At 43.4% G+C, this 18,476-nt stretch overlaps 1 protein-coding gene across 2 annotated transcripts; it reads left to right on the top strand.

Moving 5' to 3' along the window:
- The first annotated feature begins 3,508 nt into the window (after positions 1 to 3,508).
- LOC111076283 (protein pinocchio) lies at positions 3,509 to 18,224 on the top strand. Of its 2 annotated transcripts, none has more exons than XM_022370022.2 (4): positions 3,509 to 3,738; positions 15,566 to 15,641; positions 16,516 to 16,765; positions 16,850 to 18,224. In XM_022370022.2, the coding sequence occupies exons 2-4, from the start codon at positions 15,586 to 15,588 to the stop codon at positions 17,054 to 17,056; spliced, it is 513 nt and encodes a 170-aa protein (XP_022225714.1). In that variant the 5' UTR covers positions 3,509 to 3,738; positions 15,566 to 15,585; the 3' UTR covers positions 17,057 to 18,224. The 2 variants fall into 2 exon arrangements, with proteins under 2 accessions (XP_022225714.1, XP_022225724.1); XM_022370032.2 differs by lacking the exon at positions 3,509 to 3,738 and adding an exon at positions 13,624 to 14,125.
- Positions 18,225 to 18,476: the final 252 nt, after the last annotated feature.

Here is an 18,476-nt window from a genome sequence, read left to right as displayed (position 1 = left end):
ATACCTTCTCTTACAAGCTCGCTATTGTGTTATGACATTAGACTTTGCTGCGAAGAGAGAAAGCATGAGCGACAAAATTAAATTTCCATCACGATTTCTGTATCGTGCACCAAGCCAGCAAAATTGTATTCGCAAGCCAGACTAACGAATATATTTCCCCCGTTCTCACTGCTTCCAAGATCCGAAAACTGTTTGTTTGTAAAACCTGATTATTTAATAATTGTCTAAGCAATTTAGATTTAACTTTGTTTTGGGATAATTCCAAGTTAACAAACTGCTGGAATTGACATAATACAATTTGGAATCGTACTATTTTTGGTTGTGCAAAATTTCTTTTATACAAGCGTCTTTTACTATCGTGTTATTTTTTCTACTGTATATTCTGTTTTTTATTAAAAAATTAACATGTTTTGAATTTATTATGCAGGTTCCAATGCCTCAAAAGCTAGTACCAATTCTCAAATTCTAGGACTCCATTAATGAAAAGGAACCGCGTAGTCTCGTTGGCATCTGTGTACTCTGCGATCGCACTAAACAGATCACGTTCGCGGGCCACAGTCGTTGGGCTAAGCTTGGCCTTCATTACGGTTACAGCTTCAACAAATTTGTTGTAGAAATTTCTTTCCTCAATATCGAGAATATTGTGAATGTCAGCCAGGCCCGAAGGGTTACTGTAAATTACTTGGGACTCGGGCGACTGAACAACAATCCGGGTTATCTTTGATGATAGTATTAAGTAGACCGATGTAGTAAGTTTTCTTGTTTGTAAAGCTACTTTGACGAAGGACCCTGCCATATTCCAGACACCTTTGGAGTTTTCCAGTTTCAGGACCACGAATGTTGGCCGGAACTTTATTTATAAGTTCAGCCACCAACCGTAGACAACTTTCCAGTGTGTTGTCAACATGAACATTGTAACTGGCATTAGTATATTTTAAGAATTCGGCGATGGTCTCGTTATCTGATTGAGGAGGAGCAGCATTACCAAGATCCTGTGAATTCAAATGTTCTAATGTTTCCGTCTTATTATTTATTTGTAGAGAAAAACTCACCACCACAGCCAGAGCCACAGCAAGAGCCAGAGCCACAGCAAGAGCCAGAGCCACAGCCAGAGCCACAGACACAGCAAGAGCCACAGCCAGAGCCACAGCCAAAGCCACAGCCACAATGAGAGGGTAACGCATCTTCGCCAAATGTTTCGATTCGACTGAACATATTTTGGGGCATGCTCAGCGATTCCCTAGCAAGTCTCGGGGGACACTTCATTCCATTAAAGAGCCCTCATGGTTTGAGGCCGTTGCTGCTTGGTTCGAGCCGGGCGATAAGATGAAAGCACTAATTCAATAGCACCACAGCGGTCCTCATCGTGAAGGCAGCTCGACTGGATCCAGGCTTATCTTTGGTTCGAGGAAATTCTGACAAATCAACGTAGCAGCTAATGGAATTCAATTTCAATTGTTGATAGTATCCACAGAGAGGGTACTTTGGGGAACAGAATGTCGAGATCATCGAGCAGCAACAGGAAGAGGATGAGATGAGGAGGAGGAGGAGGTGCTGAAGCTGCCAAAACCCAAAAAACAAAAACAACTGCAACTACAACCTCAAAGTCAAGTAAAACAAAAAAAGAGCAGCAGAAGCAAATCAGTTGACAAAGTTTATCAAAGTTGCAAAAGCATCAAAAGATTTAAATTCAAATCAAATATTCAGTCAAAACTCAGCCAGAACTGACAGCATCGCATATCCGTTTTTGCCATTTAAGTGCGAATTGTCGGTCCATCTGTATCGTAAAGTTTGTAAAGAAAAAGGAACAAACAAAAATCAAAATAAAAACAAAACGAGAAAATTTGCAAAACATTTTATAATTTTAATTTTCATTATACACTCACATTCGTATTTTCGTTTTTAAATGTTATTTATGTATATATTTAGGTATATGTTAAATGGATCCAAGTGGGTAATCCGACAATCATGCGACAGCAGGAGGAGCTCCACATGCCAGACACCAGCCATCCACCCACCCACCTATTCAGGGGAAGGACGATGATGGTATGGTGTGGCTTGTGGTGAGTGGTAGGTCTGGGCTGGGGTAACAAATGAGAATCAGAATGAGTAAAAACGATGCCATGCCACATAAAATCTTACATTAAATTAAATACCAAATAAAATATACAAAAGTTACAAATGACTGAAATCGAAAGACACCAAACAAACAATCAATGGTGTTGCCAGGAAGGAGGAGGAGGATGCCGAATAATAGGATGAACCCTTCCATTAGTGGCTTGCAAATTTCAGAGCATTTTTGTATATATTACTGTAGATTATTGTATTTATTGATCCGGTTTTCACATTCGCAAAGCGCAAAAATTTTAAGATTGCAAAACGGCAACAAATTCCTCGCCGAAATGAAAAGTAAACGACGTTTTACGCAACAAAACAAGTCTTAATTGCCAAAGAACACAAATAGATGACTAATTGATGCATTGACATCAAGTGGACATTATTACCAATGTAATTGAGCTTGTGCCCGTTTTTTATAAATAATTTTATTTAAGCAAGCCTCAAAATTGGATCTGAAATAATTTGTCTGCCTGAATACCATCACAACGGTAAAATATACTGAAATATACCGCAAATATACCGCAAATATACCGCAAATATACCGATATGCCAGAGTGTGTGTCGTACCGTTATAATAGCAGTTATATTCAGAGGTACGGTACGGATAAATGGGCTATACTGTACACAGTATACTGTTTGGTTAGTGGTTTAGTTCGTTTGCTATCCTCGGTATATTTATTTATTTGAATATTTATTTTGAAAATTAGAATGTATATTTCGGTATATTTCTGAGGGTCAGGCGGGTATATTCTGTCGATACTATCCACGGTCACACTGTTTGCCAGCTATTTTGCTATTTAATTAAATAATTTAACTTAAAATATTGCTGTTGGCGCTTAAAATTTAGTACAATAATTATTGGACATTCCCGCGCTGCAGTTGCATTGGTAAACGTAAGTCGAAGGCATAGTTAATGCCATGATTAGCCAATTCCCGCGAAAACACCCACACAAGGACCAGGGCGAGAGCACACACACAGATAGCGCCAAACAAAAACCAAACAATGCAGCCTTCACCTAAATAATGCATCTGCATCTATTGATTTTGCGTGTTTTGTGTGTGTGACGATGTGTGCTGCAGCAACAGCTGTGGCTCCTGCCTACCTACACCTCCTCCTCATCATCATCATCGTCATCGTCATCTGCATTCCCCACCATCTATCAGATCCCCCGCTTAACCATTGCCATACTTTTTTGCTTGCATTTGCGCCACGTGTGACGTTTGCCATTTGCATAGCATCACGTACACACTTCATTCCATTGTTCTACCCATTAATTGCGACTCTCTCTCTTGGCCACATCCAACAGATGAAAACGGGCAGCGGCAACAACAACTCGTTTGGCAATAATAGCTACAACAACAACAGGAGCAACAGCAGCAGCAGGGAGGCAAACCATTCAAACGCCACAACCACCACCGCCACCACCACCGCCACCAACCATGCCCTGGCGCAGCAACAGACAAGAGCCTCGCACATTGTCACCGAGTGGGAGGATGGGATCATCTTCGATGTGGATGATCCGGACTTTTGTAACATAGCCGGCGGCGCGTCCGTGATTGATAAGCTGACGACCGCCACCAGCAGCTGTGCCGTGGCGCTGAGTAATTTGAATTTTATAGGTGAATATACGATTATAATTAGCCCTACCGTATTTATAGTCTAGACATCAGCGTAATCTTTGTTATTTACGATTAGCTAAGGCGAGGAGCGAGACAAACCCCTAAGCTAGTTTCTTGGGGAAAATTTTTGTGTATTTTTTTTGGTTTGCCCTGTCCTCCACCCCACATTTGCACCAGCTGCAGTGGGTCGCTTATCAATCGCACGGTTTTCCCACTCTGCCGCAATGTGACACCGCAGCACTTGGCAGCCCCCAATAGCCAAGCCATGCCCATGCCATGGCTTGGCCCCTTTGTTCGTCCCACTGCCACTCGAGGCATGGAGGCAGGCATTAGGCTTTTGTCTGATCGGTGCGGAAACCGCTGTACACTTTTATTAATGCCAATTGCCGGCCATAGTCTAGTTTATCGCTGAGTGGCAGAGAGCACTTCGTCCCCTGATAATGGCTGTATATAATGCCAAATACCAATGGCTATCAATTATACAAGTTATTAAGCCTTGTCAATAGCCGCGGCAGCAGCACTCTGTCTTCGAAATCGATTCGCTATAAATTTAGAGGCATTTCGGTCTGTTTTTAGAAACAGCATTCCCCGAATATGATGTACAGCCCCAGCCCAGCCCAGCCAGCCAGCCATCCATCCATCATTTACGTGCTACTGGAAAAACTGTCTCTTCCCCAATATCGGTTAACTAATTGTTTTGTCTGCTTGTTTATCTGCGATCTGATTAGCCTTATAAGCGAAGCGTGCGAGCCGCCTATTCACACGTTTCGCTTGTCAGCAAGAATTTGCGAAATTCACGCGTTTATCATGTGACTCCAGTCCCGGATCGGTTCGGACCCCGGACCGGACAGGCCTCTCTCTCTCTCTCTCTCTCTGTCGCTCGCTCTCTGTATCTGTATCTGGCGAAGTGGGTGCCAAAAGAGTGGGCAAATATTAGTAATCGTGTTGGGGATTATGCCGCATAAGGTCGGTCAGGCACGATGTCATTTCATGAGAGTGGAATATTTTCTTTTGGAACACAATAGCAATTGGTTTATGGCTAGCGTGAGCTGTTTTTTATGCGTGCATAACATTAGGGAGGTTCGGCACGTGTCGCTCATTAAAGGTCTCTGGTAATTGAAAATACTATACAGCCTCAATGGATAATACTATACCAGCTGGAGGCAGTGCGTGTGGCTCTGACCCTGACCATTGGATTGTCGAAAGATCCGTTCGTAAGAAAAGTTATTTGTAATGGAAAGGATGTGGGGCTGGAGTAGGTCGTCTCCTTTGAAATCGTGTGCATTTGTTTATTTTAAGATGATTACCATATTTCCTATACAAATGATTTCTTGGTAGCAAAGCGACAGCTTCATTGAGTCACTTAAATAAAGGAATACCTGACGACATTGCTACTTATGCAATCCAATCCCTTGCCAGAGACCCCTCCCCCCCACAATCATCGTGTGTGTATGCATGAGATGGGCCCATGTGAATCTGTCTATTTTCAGATGATTACCATATTGCATCAGACTATTTGCAAACAGCTTCAGCTGGGGCTTCAATTGGAATCGAAATCTGTGTGTGCTGTGCACATAAGTACATTACGTTTCAGATCAATTGAACCAGTTCTGAATGATTTATTTTATCCCTTTTTTTTGTAGCAAGTGAAATGAAGATTCCCATGACTCATTTTAATTACTATTTCTAAGATATAATACTCGCAGTAGGTACATATGTATGTTTATCACTTATCGTAATGGTTCATGTGGAATTTTCTTATCTTAACTGATCACTCTTCCTCCTTATCTCACAATGTAGCCGCAGTTCTCCCCCCATTGACTCATCCCCAGCCGTATTCTTACTTAATATTAAGTATACAACTTTTGAATGGAGCTTTCTGTCGCGCTCTCTCTCTCTCTGTCTCTGGGGGTACGAAAGTGGGTAATGCACTCAGAATCCAAACAGCAGTAGTAGCTCCCATGTAAATGCATAAGCTGATTGCATAAACATTTTCGCTTGCACACAAAAATGCTTATTGAAGCGACAAACGTAATGACAATTTTTTCTTTTGCTTTTTTGTTTTGTTTGTTTCAAAAATAAATCGGTTTTGGATTTCGCAATGCGCCGTGCTACCCCCGTACCTGCCCCTGTCCCGCTTTTGGCGTCTGTCTGTTTTTATGTTCCCATGCTCATTATATGTAGTCGAAACCATACGGAACGGAACGGAACGCCACGCGCAGCCCATTCGCGCCTTGTTTAATTTGTATGGAGTGGTCCGTCTCGTCTCTCGTCTCGTCTCGTCTCGTCTCTGGCTGATAAGTCCGACCGTCCCTCCCCCCTTACCGCCTCGTATTGCGCAGCAGCCAGTCAGCCCCTCCACCGCTGATGACATGGAAAACCGATAGCCTCTTGGCGGCGGAGAAGTGTGGCTGTGGCAGTGGCTGCAACTCAGGTACAGAGATCGGGATCGGGGGACGCACGCCACCACCAGCTGTCATTTCGGTGGCGTGATGGAAATTGTCTAAATTCCCCAGTCTGGAATCAGAGAATTTAAGGTAATCTCATTATATTTTTTAGGAAGTAAAGCTCTTGGGATCAACATTAATCTCAGTTCTCTGGAAATCTGGAAAGCTCCCTCTGGCTTCACCACTAATTTCTCTGGAATTTAACTATCAATATCACTTCTCTGCGAATCCACAGTGCAACGGGGGGGACTCGAGGTGATGCCAGTTTATGGCTCGACCGCTAACCGATTTGCTTAGGTCGCAACTGGTTATAACCTCTTCCATAATCCAGTGCATAGCCCGTAACCCGTAACCCTTCTAAAACAAAACCATCGGCGGAACGTGTGCAAATTGGCATCGTCAGCGGTTGGCGCCGCTTTCTACTGGAAGTGGCTGCAACTGAGAAGAGGCCCGACACAACCTCTCTGGTTGTGTGTGTGTGTGTGCTCTATGGACAGGGATTGATTTCAATTCCAATTCCGTTTCATTCATTCATTCATTTGTTCTTTATTCTTTTTATTAATTTACAATTTTAGCACAGACACAAACACATAGAGAGAGAGAGAGAGAGAACCCTTGCGGACAACAACGACACGGGCCCAACGGGTAGTAATCGGTTCAAACCGGTAATGTCAACTGTCAACGTACTTACCTCCTTCCAATGCTCTCTCTCTCTCTCTTGCTCTTGCTCTTGCTCTCGCGTGCAAGTCTGTTTACATTGAGCAAATGTTTCGTGCGACGCAAATCTAACAGAGATGTTGTTATACCCTATGCAAAAAGGGTGTTTACATTATGAACAGATGTTTGCAACAAAGTGGGAACAAAAAAAAACAAACAAAAGAGAACTATTTTTAAAATCGTTCAAAATACAAGCAAAATCTACGCTGTTATCCGACTACTGTATAAAGGATACGAAAGGATTTATTTCTCTTTACAGATATTCAAATATGATGTGACACATTTCAGCTATGCATAAATATATTAAATTAAATTCGAGCTGGTATACTTTAAGCATATCTATTCAAGGGTATCAAAGGCTGCATACCTTTCTTCCACTTGCCTTCTTGTTGATTCTCTTGTCGCTATTGCTGACGCTTTTTCCCGCTGCTGCTCTGACGCTGCTGCTGCTTCTTCTGCTGCGCTTCTGCTGTAAATGATGATAATGACGATAGTCAAATGAGATGATGACGAAGATGACAAGAGTTGCTACGTCAGTAGGTCGGTCGCACCACTTTATTGACTACATTTACAAACACAAAAACTTGCTGTAAATTCCCATTAGCACCGCAAACAAGTGGCTTCGAGTGTAGGTATAGAAGTTGATGTAGCATCTACAAGATAGTTCACTTTGGAGCTGGATCTAGCTTTACTCTTAAATGAATACAACTAGCACAGCACTTAATTAATCAAACTAGTTCTTTTATTAGCTTTTATCAGCTAACTAATGAACACAGTTTCATTTGCGGAGAATTCATTGAAGAAATGGAAGCAACAAACCAGATTAAACTGCACCAAATCCGTCGAGTGGTGGTGACAAATCTCTCTCTCTGCTCTGGGAGTTAAACCCACAGCATGTGCGGACCGAACAGGACCGGACCGCCTGAACTCTCCCTTCATGTCACGTGTAATTAGCAGACTGTTGCACAATGCAAATCGCTAATTAAATGTTCTCCAGACTCTTCCACAAGTGTTAATTTGCTCGCACGCCTAACCAAAAACCACAAAATCCCCTCCCTCACAGCTAAGCTCAGCACCCCCTCCAACCGTCCCATGGGGAACGGACTGGGTAAAGGGACACTGTGTGTGCTCTCTCTCGCTCGCTCTGGTCTCTGTTGTGTTCTAGTTTTGATATGGATTGCGCACTTTGACTTCGAATGGGATTTTTGCAAAAACCACGATTTTGCGCCATATTCATGAGATTGCGGTGGAAATACCTTGGACCAGCGATCACTGGGTTCGGTTCGGTTCGCTTTATTTTTGCCTCAGAAATTCCAATGCAAAATATTCTACGGCCGGGGGGGAACTGAACTGAACAATCGATAAGTCTCGTAATTCTGGGTTCTGCCTTTCGCACTTCCCACCACAAAAAAAAGTTTCCCATAGGTGTAAACAATAACTTATAACGTTTGTTTCCCACTAATTTTGTCTGACATTTAAGTAGGTTTATTCCTGTTAGCTCAAGTGAAAGCATTTTCAATTGCGTTCTAAAGTTCTGCTTGGTTGTATTTTGAGCTCCAAAGACAGAACATTTCGGGGGATTTCCCCTGTTATTGTTTAGAGTGTGGACACACTGAACTTTTATAGTTTCCTTAACACAAATCGTTAAATTGTTTTATGTTGCTTTGATAATTTAGAATTCTGGAAGTACGTATGAGGAAGTTTTCATTGTGATGGCGCACTTTTTTTTATGACATTAATTCGCATTGGCTTACAGCAACGAGGAATTGCTTTGGCCAAGGATTCTAAGATTAGGTTTATATGCACAATTATTTTATTAATATCTAGTGCTGTACTTTAATCTATTGGGAAGGCAGCTCTCAATGTTAATACGATCTAATGAGCTTTGCGGTGGGATTTTTTATCACCCATTCACCCATGCTGCGAGTAGCATCCAAACATCAGTCACGATTCGTGACACGAACAGACACACAATAGAACGAATCGAACGAGATCTACTATAGTTAACTCGTAGAAACGAACTTCCCGAATGGACTAGAACAAGTTATATTAATATTAATGCGCCGGGCAGGCGGCTATTCCAATTAAATGTTAATAATTTGGCTGAAGTCATCTGAAAAACTTATAAATATGGGAAGTAAAAATAGAATATAGAATTTCAATTGTCAGACTCATCATAACCGATCGTGGTGTTACTCACTGCGAGGAATGCAATTCAATTTCCCCGCCCCAGAGTAAATGACATTGCCAGCGGGGTTGGGGGTCATGCAATAAGAGTAAATACACATGTAAGCCACCTGGCCCCCCACCCCCCGTAACCTTCTTACAGTCATGGGCAGGGCCAGGCCGTTGCTTTGTAACCCATATCGGTCATATCGTATATACCCCCGTGCGTTGATCTACTACAATATCCAAGGGCCCGGTCTGGCCTGCCTTCAATGGGAACGAGAGTGAGATAAGCAAGTCATAGACCTATTTATAGGAGCAGTTCCCCGCAGCTCATTGGGAATGCCAGTATCATTTTATCTGTCATCAGTATGCAAATTCATTCTGCGGAACTCTTACAAAACATATGGAAATGGGAGGGGGATGAGCTAGAGGCCAAAGTTCAGGGTCAGGGCACAATCATTCGACTTCTCGCAATTCTAATTGCCCTTGTCAACAGTTTTTGGTCCCATAAATCTCTCAAATCTCAGAGCACTTAGTGCACTTAGTAATCTGCAATTATAGAACAGATCCGGGCGAAGCTTTGAACTCACTTTCGTTCGAATGGAATGATCTGGCTTCTCCTCCGGCTCCGCCTCCTCCTCCGACAGACAGACAGACAGACCACGCCCCATTCTGACAGCTTACCCACATAGACGTGAACGAGTATTGAGTACTTTTCCCCCATTAATTAAGTAAACGGTTTCCATAGTACAGCCAGCCAGGTTGAAATTCCAAAAAAATCAGTTTGTTTTGTATCGCCGCCAAAACTCTTGGGCAAGGGAATCCCGCGGAACGAGTTTTTGTGTGTCGCTGCTATTCGACCCAACTCATTAGCATAGCCATGTGAGCTGGAGGCTGCCTTGCTTGCTCATGATGATAATGATAATGATGGCTATGGGGTTTTTGAGAGTGATGAGCAGCGGGTATCAAGCGTGTGGCGCTACACATTATATGTAGATGTAGGATTCCTTAAAAAACCCCACCCCCCCAATGAATCACACGCCCACAATGCCGTCTCATGATCAGAGAAGGAGGTTTATAATGTCTCAAATTCAAAACAAAAAGCTGGGCTTTTTTGTGAGCTTCTTTTCCTGATTTCTCTCGCTCACGAATTGACGTCAGCACCTGGCCTGGCCGCCTTTTGTTTTGCATTTGATTGGTATACAATCCAATCCATCCAGCGATGCCACATGTGTGCTGGTTATTTGCACACCAGCACCACAACAACATCCAAACCATAACAATAATTAACAGATACTCTCCCGTGCAGGAGCAGCTTTATTTGCGTAGCTGCGCGGCACCAAAACAGAGTCGAGCGGAGCAGAGCCGAGCCGAGCCACTGGCCGGGTGTCAGAGCCAACATCAGAGTCAGAGCCCAGAGCCAGAGCCCAGTGCCAAAGCCAAAGAGGAAGCGCATGTCTTTAAGCAGCACTTGACGACGCAATAATTGTACGAATATTGTACTGTATTTATGCACAATTCCGCCAGTTGTATATTGGCAAACACAAAACTATATTTGAACAACGGAAACTTGAATACCCTAACATTTGTGTTTGGCCTGATGGCCAATGCCATTGACTGAATGCAGTAGTAGCTTCCAGACTGTTGATTGATCAAGTGGGTAATCATTTCCGAGCTAAAGTAGTATTGAGAGTGGGAGGGGTAACAACCGTAGCAACTCATTTTGAGTAAGCTTGAAGATTTCCTCTTTTAATTTTATATTTATTGTAATTAATAGTGAAAGATTTCATGGGTGGGACTATCCCATACATATATTCGATTAGGTCTTCTGTAAGGCAAATGTACGTCTAAAAGAGAGTTTCCTAAACATACTCTGATTCCCACCATTTGTGAGGGATATAGTAATTCTCAAGGGTACTTGGATTTAGCTTGGATTTAGTTGCATTAGTTCGATCATTGCCTTCAGACCAGAGCTACTGATCCATGATCAACACTCCACAAAGAACTACGAAGTTTTCTAAACTATAAATAATTTTGTATAGATTACGGGAAAAAAAAACACCTACAATTTTCAAGTTCAATAAAAAAAACCCCAAAACTCGTAATCTTGGTTATATGTAGGTAAAAAAAAAAAACCAATGTGATAGGAAAATCCCTAAGTGGCCTCGACCACATTATCAGCTTGAATTTAAACTGGAAAATATATTTGCATCGCTATTATTTGTATATTTAGCTTGGAAAATATAGAAAACCCCTTAAATTCCATTGACCGCATCATAAATAAACTTTTGTGCGGAATATCTGTTTGAAAGTTTTCAAATAATAAATATTTTAAGAATTGCGCTCAATAAAATGATATTTACGATATCCAATCTATTTGAAAATTGATAGCTCTACGGCAGACCTATAAATCAAGCGATAAGATACGAAAATATAACATTTTGTTGGACACTTTTTGATATTCGTAGATCTGCAGCCGGTTTCGAAATGCATTGTAAAATATGTATTTATTTATATGTGACAATGTGTCTGGAGTAACGGGGGACTGCGATATATTTAGCAGGAAGACAATGGGGCGGGATCTCTCTCTCTCTCTCTCTCTCACTCTCCCTCTCGCTTTTCTGTGTCTTCAGGAAGAGTATAAAAATACACACAGACGAGACGAGCTGCGATCGTCATGGGGCTGGTGCTGCGACTGGGGGGGGGCTCTTAATAAGTTTTCAAAAGGTTGGCAAAATACTGTTTAAATATTGTTATTTTCGGACTAATATCCTCCACGTTTTCTGACGCAATTACGGATGAGGTGAGAGTGTCCCAAAGGCAAATTGCCGTGCGACCTTCTCAAATGACAATGGTCCCTCGCGATTTCATCTCCATCGCCTCCATCACCCCCCCTGCATGAAATTGCGTCGCGCACAGCAAAGTTGAATGCCAGTTGCAAAAGTGTGCCCCGGTTCCGAGGGCTTCCTAATGGAACGGCGGCTTTCAAGGGGGGCGGCCGGGGCATAGCAGCATATGACGGTCAAGGGGATGTTGCCGTTCTTGCTTTCTAAATAAACATTAATTGTTTATAATATATGCTACACATACGAGTGAGGAGTATACATAGTACCTATGTATATGTATGTATATTTATGTGTAGTTTATAGTTGACCGTCGTGGTTTCATCGTCACAATTTGCCGACGCTGAAATTGCATTAATTTGTCCGAGGGTCGCCTTGGGGATCGCTTTGCTTTTGGGTTTGGTTTAGTTTGGTTTGTGTTCGGGGTTCAGGGCTCGCAGCTCGGAGCTTGGAGCTTTGGTGCTCTTTGGGTGTGCTGCTCCCTTTTCGTTTGTCTGGCGAAATTTGAGCTTCCTCCATGCGACGCGACGCGCGACTCCAAAGCGGACTTGACACTTGGCGGAATACAAAAAAAAATGCGAATTTTTCCCTCCTATTAGCATGCGAACGTTTGCGAAAAATTTCCATTCTGCCGGGGGACTCGCCTTGGATCGTATATAATGAGTTTAACCGTTACACTTTGAGACCCAAAAGCGAGAACGCTGGGGAAGTCTGGGCAGGCCATGCCACGCGCTTGAACCACTCCCCTCCGAGGCCCAACTGATAAGATTAGGGCGATTGATAAGCGAAGCATTGGCGTACAAATATTTTAACATGTTTATGAGAGCCATGATCTCGCTCTCTGTCCCTCTCTCTCTCTCACACTCTCTGGCAATGTTTCCAAAGAATTGAGTTGGTGGGTTTACCTGTATTTAAACCCGTAGCCCGCTCTATTCATCTCTATTCAGCTTCTTTTTCCACCTGCTCAGCCCTGTCCGTGTTCCGTGGTTCATGGTTCGTGGTCCCTGTCCTTGTCCGGCGCTCTACCTGTCAAAGAACAAAAATGATTTGTTATTCAAATGAAATGCGTCCGTTGACGGGTCGACGAGGGTGCTCTGACGGTTGCCAGCCAAGCTGCTGCCTGTCTGTTGTCGTTCCGCTGTCTTCTACGTCAAGAACCCCGGCGACGATTACATTTAGTCAATGTGCTAGTGTCCGTCCGGTCAATGTGTCGTATACGTATCGCTACGTCTGTATCTCTATGTAAGAGTATCTGTGATAATGCGGTGGAAGTGCAGATAGGGCTGTAAAATGCATCAAAAAGTTGTTGGGCTGTAAGTGTATTCCCCCCTTGCCGTTTCACTTAGCTCTCTCTCTCTCTCTCTGTTTTGCTTGGTTATCGCCTCTCTCACACACACACTCGCTCGCCGCTCGCCGCTCTCCGCTGTTGCCAACTACCGCTAATTTGGTCAGCATCTGACTTTTGTTTTTGGAATTTCGCTTTGATTTAACCTCCCCCCGCTGGCGCTGCCATAAGTTTATTACGACTCTGAAGAGTGTGTGTGGTGTCAATGTATGCGAGAGCTTGGCAAGTTCAGTTCGTTAGCTTTGCTTTGTCATCCGCAATATCACTTTGCGCGCGCTCTCTCTCTCGCTCGCTCACTGCCATTGCTGTGCGCTCTCTTGGCGAAGTGAGTGCTTCGCCTGCCTATAAAAGCGAGGCGAACTGAGGCCAGCGCGTTCATTCGATTCCACCCATCCTCTACGGTCGTGCATGCCACTTGGTCTTTGGCTTTCCAGAAAAAATCAATTCCGTTTGTCTCAGCGGAAGCCCAACTATAAAAGTGCGCTGCATCATAACTTTCGGTTATTGTTTGGATATCAAACCGATGAACACTCTCAACACTGGAGTAATAAATAATTGCATACATTTCCACAAGTTAACTGTCTCCATCGCGTGTGAAAAGTTACTAAGAAAAACAAAAACAAAAACAATACAATAGCCAAAAACGGTTACTGTTCATTTTACAAGCAATTATAAAAGATAATTTGATTTGTTGTGGCTTATGCAAGGCCAAAACAACCACAGCAGTAACAACAATTACAATTACAACTACAACAAAAACAAACAACCAACAACTGCGACTAAAATCCCAATTTGGATTTATTAATAGCGCAGAATAAATAAAAAACAGAACAACGTTCAACAATTTCTGTAAAAATACAACAAATGTAAGTATTTCCGTGCCCAAAATAAATCAACAACAACGAACAGACCGACCCCAGGCCCCACCATACTCCCTCCCGCCTCCTTTTGTACATTCATCTCCTCTCCTCGTTTGTATAGCTGTATCTATGTGTGTCGTGTTTTGTTATGCGGCTGTGTGAGTGCCCTTCTATAAATAAATTAAATCAAATTAAATGCAACTAGTTGTGCTGTGGCAAGAGGCACAGGGGCCGTGTGTCAGAGCCAGATACCCAGATACATGGCGGCGGCTGCCGCATTCGTTCGGATAAATTACAGCAATTTTCGTTTTGTGTTTTTTGTTTTTGTTTTGTTTTTGCGACGTTTATGTCGCCGCACAGCTCTAGCAGGCACACAAACCCAGGCGAAATTGCAGTAAGCGGAGACATGAACCAGTTGCACTTGTAGCGGCACAGGGTCTCGACTCACCACGGCCTCTCTTTCTTCCGCCTCCGTGTTCTCTGTTGCACAAGCTGCATGCTGGTTGGGCGATTTAATTTTAGCCCCAATCCGCCTTTTAATTAAACTTTCTCATACGATCGAAAGTTATATATAGAACGGCTGGCCGCCGCATAACAACGCAAAATAAATTTATGATGCTTGCCAGGCCAGACGCAGCTCAGCAGCAGTCATGTGCCTGAGGATACGTGAATATATACATATGTATATACATAAACATATGTACATATGTTCATATGTTTGTACGTTTTTGCAACTTTGCCAAAATCCGTGCCCAACAATGTAGACAAGTTTGTGCTGTAGTATAGTATTGTATGGTATATCAGCTTCCCCTTGCCCCACAAGAAATCATGCAATTATCGGTCGGACAGTGTACTGCCAATTCCAAATAATTCGCACATTAAAGTTGTTTAATTGTGCGGCGCCCCCATCCGAAGCAATTAAAACTATAGAGAGATATGACGCATTCGACAACACTGTGATCTGTACACGGCCTCCGCTGGCTGTTTATGGTGCCTTTAACCGGATTTTAGCGGTTATTTACCCCCTTCTGCCATGCATACCCCTCCACTCCACACCAATCGACTCGACTTGACTCGACTTGACTCCTATTTCTCAATAGTTGTTAATTTTTGAGCCAAGAATGGCGTTCGATTCGTATTTGATAAACTTATATATTTGAATATGTGTCCAAGAAGTCACAGAGTTAGGTACAGTTGTGCTCGAATCGAAACTGTCATTGCAAATGCCGCTGACATTTCAAGTATTCGGAGAGACACACACACACACACACACACACGAACACGCACGCACCTGCACGACAAGCCCGTTTACCTTCGGCTGTGTTTGGGGGTATTTACCTGCAGAATGACCCCCACTCGATATCACCTTGTTACAATTGATGAACTTTGAATTGATTCGTGTGCGTTTATTTATCTGCGTCTGTCTCTCCCTTCCTCCCATTGCAGTGCCAACAGCAGCATCCAACATGTCTATTGCCAGCGTACATGGTCCCCAGATCGCCGACATCTGCAGTCCCCTATCGTAAGTATACAAAAATAGAAGCACAAAAACACACGAAAACACATCTCGACTCATAGTGGATTTAATGATTCACTTGGAATCGCTGGAATCGTTTCCGTTTCCACCGCATTTATTCATTCATTCGTATTTTAGCCAATCGCATTGTAAACAATGTCAGGGCCCTGTCGCTTGCCTAGGCCCTGGCCAGAGGCCAGAAGCGGTAGCATGCGACGCAGGCTAATGTAAGGTGGGGCTACGGGCTACTCATTCATGATTTTAGTTTGCAATCTTATCATGCCCAGACCGCAGTTAGGTGTAGGGTGCAGAGTACAAGAATACAACAACAATAATAGCAAATATCACCTGCAATATTTATGGCCCCGACTTTGGCCCATTAATGAAAGAGGGCAGCAGCAGCAGCAGCAGCAGCATACTAGTCACACCTTTCGAGAGAGCTTCGCGCGGTTCTTCTGTATTAGTGTCATTATCTTTTTTGGGGTCTGTGTCCGCTCCTCCACCTCCTCCTCCTCTTATCCGTAAAAACAAAAGCAAACGCAAGTCGCCGCCGCCGTGCCGCTCACATGATCGAGCGAAAGTCTCGCCGGCGTCGTTGGCGTCGTTGCTGTTGTTGGGTACAGTTGCCATTTGGTTCAATCATCCACAATCTCTCCCCCTGTCTCTCTCTCTCTCTGTCTCTCAGTTCCACCGCCACGCTACTCATTATCATAATCACGCCAGCGCCAGCGCAAGCGCCTGCCACTTCCACCGCCGCCCACCAAGCAAGGTCACGGCTGCCTGACTGCCTGCCTGACTGCCTGCTTTCCACGATTTGTCATGACTCTGAGCTAATCACGAATTCCCCCTCCCCCCTCTCTCTCTCTCTCTATCGTTTTAGGCATCACAATCTCGGTCTGTCCGCTTCGTTGCCAGATCTGGTGGGAAGTCCCCTGGAGATCAGCATGGACAATGTGATGACCATTGAGGAGTTGCGACAGCATATGGGCTCCTGCTTCACCTGCGGCGTCTCCTGGACAGATGATCATGTCTCATTGGACTGCAGCGAGTGCGGTGGCTACAGCCTGGAGCGTCCCTGCCCCCTGTGCGACGGCCAGTGCGGTGTACAGTGGAAGCGAGACTTTGCCATGGTGAGTACCATAGAAATTCTACACAGTCTACGTGTGCAGTCAGCTAACAGATTGTTTCTCTCTCTCTCTCTGTCCCGTTAACAGTCCCATGCCTGCAGTCAAGCCCGCTGGGTGGGCGTGTGCATCAGCTATCCGGAGGCAGTGTCCGGTGGAGTCCAGATGCCAGTTGGTGCTGGAACCGTCACTTCGTGTGCTGCCGCTGCGGCGAATCAATTGCGTTTGGCCCAGGAGCTGTGCTCCCGTCTGGAACAACTGTCCACCTCATCGGCGAGCAAAAGTGCCCGCACCTAGAGTTGGCCGCCACCCCGCCACCAGAGTTCCTCCAACAGCCACAACCACAACCACAGCCAGACTGCAGCACCCGTCACCATATAAGCCACACACCCGCACACACACTCATTCATCCAGATAGCAGTTAGCTGAGAAGGCAGCCCCACGGCTCCCACATCCATTGTGGACGCCGTGGTACCACCTCCACACACCACACCACACACACAGTCTCTCACCCGTAATTTAGGGCTTAATTGCTAAGCTTTTTAGTTCTTAGTTTTTATTGTTGTGTCGCGTTTTGAGAATTCTCTTTCATATATTTTTTTTTATATATTCTATGATTATTATTTCGGTTTCTTCGTTTGCTGTTTGCCGTTTGTTGTGTGTGACTAGGCAAATGATTAGCTAAGTTAGTTCTTTTGTTTAACGTTTTTTTTTTCGAATGGCACCCAACACATGACCGACCACCACCAATTCCCAAACAGGAAAAAGACTTCTTTCTGCTTAGACTTAAGTCAAGTTCGTTCGTTCGTTTTTTTTTGTTTGTGTTGGCAATGCAGTGATAACGGTGATATTAGGCCAGAAGGAATCGTGAACAAATAGTGAATTTATTATGATGTAGCAAAAAAAAAATGTCTAACTATTATAGCCTATAGCTATATACAAATTACCTATATATCTATGTCTACATATGTCGATAGCGATGCGATAATAATTTTTGTATACTTACACACACACACAGAAACGACACAGGCACAGAAAACAGAAAGCAGAACAGAACAGAACCGATGATCCTTGTGTCGAGAGATTGTTCGTTATAGTTGTGTGTTTGCCTTTTTGTGGTTCGAGGCACAAATCAAAAAAGGAAACAAAAACCCCAAAATATTGATGGTGCATTCCGAAACGAAAGAAAAGAATTCTATCTTCCATAATGCAATAATGCTCAAAAAAATTTAACTAAAGGGAAAGTCTCTCTCTCTCTCTCTCTGTCTCTTGCATAGGGGAAAAGCGAAAGCGCAATAAAAGAAACAGAATGGGACGAGAGCAGAATAGAAGAAAAAAACGCACAAGCAAACAACTAAAAAGCATTACTCAAAAAAAGTTGAAGATTTTCTGTGAAAATCCATATGACATCTTAGAAGAAGTTTACACCTAAAACCTAAATATATATACAATAAATATATACACATTATATACCATACATATATATGTAATACACATGAATATATTTATATTTTTAATGTAGAGATATGTTTTGTAAAAGACAAAGGCATATTTTTAAAATTAAAATATACTTAAGCTTATGCAAAAAAATCAAAAATCAAAATCACAAAAACTGTCTCATTCTTTTGGGTATGGCGGCGGTCCGTGCCCTGTTGCCAACTCGTATCTATTATCATCTGAGCGAGAATCATGCGATGCTTAACACAGTTGCCATTGG

Source organism: Drosophila obscura, unplaced genomic scaffold (assembly GCF_018151105.1).
Source record: "Drosophila obscura isolate BZ-5 IFL unplaced genomic scaffold, ASM1815110v1 contig_200, whole genome shotgun sequence".
Classification (NCBI taxonomy): Eukaryota; Metazoa; Arthropoda; class Insecta; order Diptera; family Drosophilidae; genus Drosophila; species Drosophila obscura.
This window is presented reverse-complemented; position numbering and strand designations above follow the sequence as displayed.